The sequence below is a fragment of the Bison bison genome, unplaced genomic scaffold, assembly GCF_000754665.1.
Source record: "Bison bison bison isolate TAMUID 2011002044 unplaced genomic scaffold, Bison_UMD1.0 scf7180017858910, whole genome shotgun sequence".
Lineage (NCBI taxonomy): Eukaryota > Metazoa > Chordata > Mammalia > Artiodactyla > Bovidae > Bison > Bison bison.
Window position 1 is genome coordinate 14,127 of NW_011489482.1, and position 1,395 is coordinate 15,521.

Below are 1,395 nucleotides of genomic sequence, written 5' to 3' on the forward strand. Positions count from 1 at the left end.
AAATAACCTCAGGCCATGACCTGTTGTAACTACCTGAAGGCCTTATTTAGTGTCTCCTCGGAGTTCGCACGCCAGCAGCTTTCACCCCCCTTCCCGTCCCTTCACCAGTCGCTACCTCAGAACCAATGCTACGTGGCCACCGCGAAGGCCCAGACAGGTAAAAGGGGCCCGCCGCGCTCCGGGGTGTCCGCCGGCTCCGCCCTCGCCCAGCCCGTGTCGCTGCTTCTGCTGGCCTCCAGCTCCCAGACGAAGGTCGCTTTCAGTCTGACGGTCTGAGGCCGTGGTTCGGTGGGGTGGGCACTGTAGGTCTGGGGTGGCGGTCAGTTCAGGGGCTGAGTGCCAGGGCCTGGCGCGTGGGACGGCCCCTCCTGCATCGGAGCGGGGCACGCCAGGTCCCCGGTGGGCCTTTCTGGAGAGGGGGTGGCTCCTGGGGGGCTGTGGGGGGAGAGCCGTGGAGCCCGCTCCCTATGGAGACTGGATTTCTCAGGACAGATGGGCTCTCCGCCAGGCCCTGGGTGCGCGCGCGGCGGGACTCAGACTGCGAGAGGCCCCTGGCGCGGGATGGGGCGCTCTCTTGGTGCCTGTCAGGAGTTGGATTTCAGACCCGAGTCTCTGTGGAGGACCCCCCGTTTCACCACGGGTGCAGTCACCCAGCGAGGGGCACTCGCCTCTGCCCCTCGTGGCGGTTGCAGACCTGGGCCCCTGGGCGTGCGCTTGCCACGCGTGGCGCCCTCTCACGTGTCGCCTGGGAGGTGCTTCTGGCCAGGCGTTTCCTGCCATCCCCTGGAGCGTGTGGTCAATCTGGAGCGCCCCTGGGGTCTCAGCTGTCTTCTGGACCGCCCCCGAGGCCCATGTCCTCGCTGCGTCCCCCGGGGGCTGGGGACCCCCGGGTCACTGTCCTGTGTGTCTTGGGAGGTGGGGCCTAAAGGACTGTGTGGTCTGCTCCTCCCACTTGCAGCGTAGGTGTCTGGGGACATCCGCCGGGACTGACCGCCAGGGTGGCTTCCCCTCTGTCGTCCCCTCCCGCCTTCTCTTGGCGCTTCTGCTGCAGTGAAGGGCTTCCCTCTCCAGCCGTGCCTCTGTCTCAGCTCGTGGGCCCTCCTGTGCGTCTCCGTCCATCACCGTTATGCCTGCGTTGTCCCGGGTCTGCCTTTTAGGCTGGCTGCCGAGTCCTCCGACCCGACCCCCTCGCTTCTGAGGACTCCCTGCCTTCTCCAGGTGGACCTGTCGCGTGTTGTCCTTCCTGGTCCTGGGCCCAGCCTTATCTCCAGGGAGCTCATGTTCTGTTTGTCGAAATGCAGTGGTTGGTTAGAAAACAGGGTCAGTCTGTCTTCCCACCACTTCTTGGTACTATTGTTAAATAATAATAGAGTCTCAGCCAGACAGACTGGCAGG

At 64.9% G+C, this 1,395-nt stretch overlaps 1 protein-coding gene across 1 annotated transcript in view; it reads left to right on the plus strand.

Annotated features, from left to right (window-relative positions):
• The window catches only part of EHMT1 (euchromatic histone-lysine N-methyltransferase 1), a gene marked incomplete at both ends in the record, with an annotated part of 55,829 nt that overhangs the window by 13,923 nt on the left and 40,511 nt on the right, over positions 1-1,395 (plus strand). Inside the window, one exon of the mRNA XM_010830287.1 lies at positions 56-157. Within this exon, the coding sequence (XP_010828589.1) occupies positions 56-157 (102 nt within the window). The remainder of the gene's footprint in view (positions 1-55; positions 158-1,395) is intronic.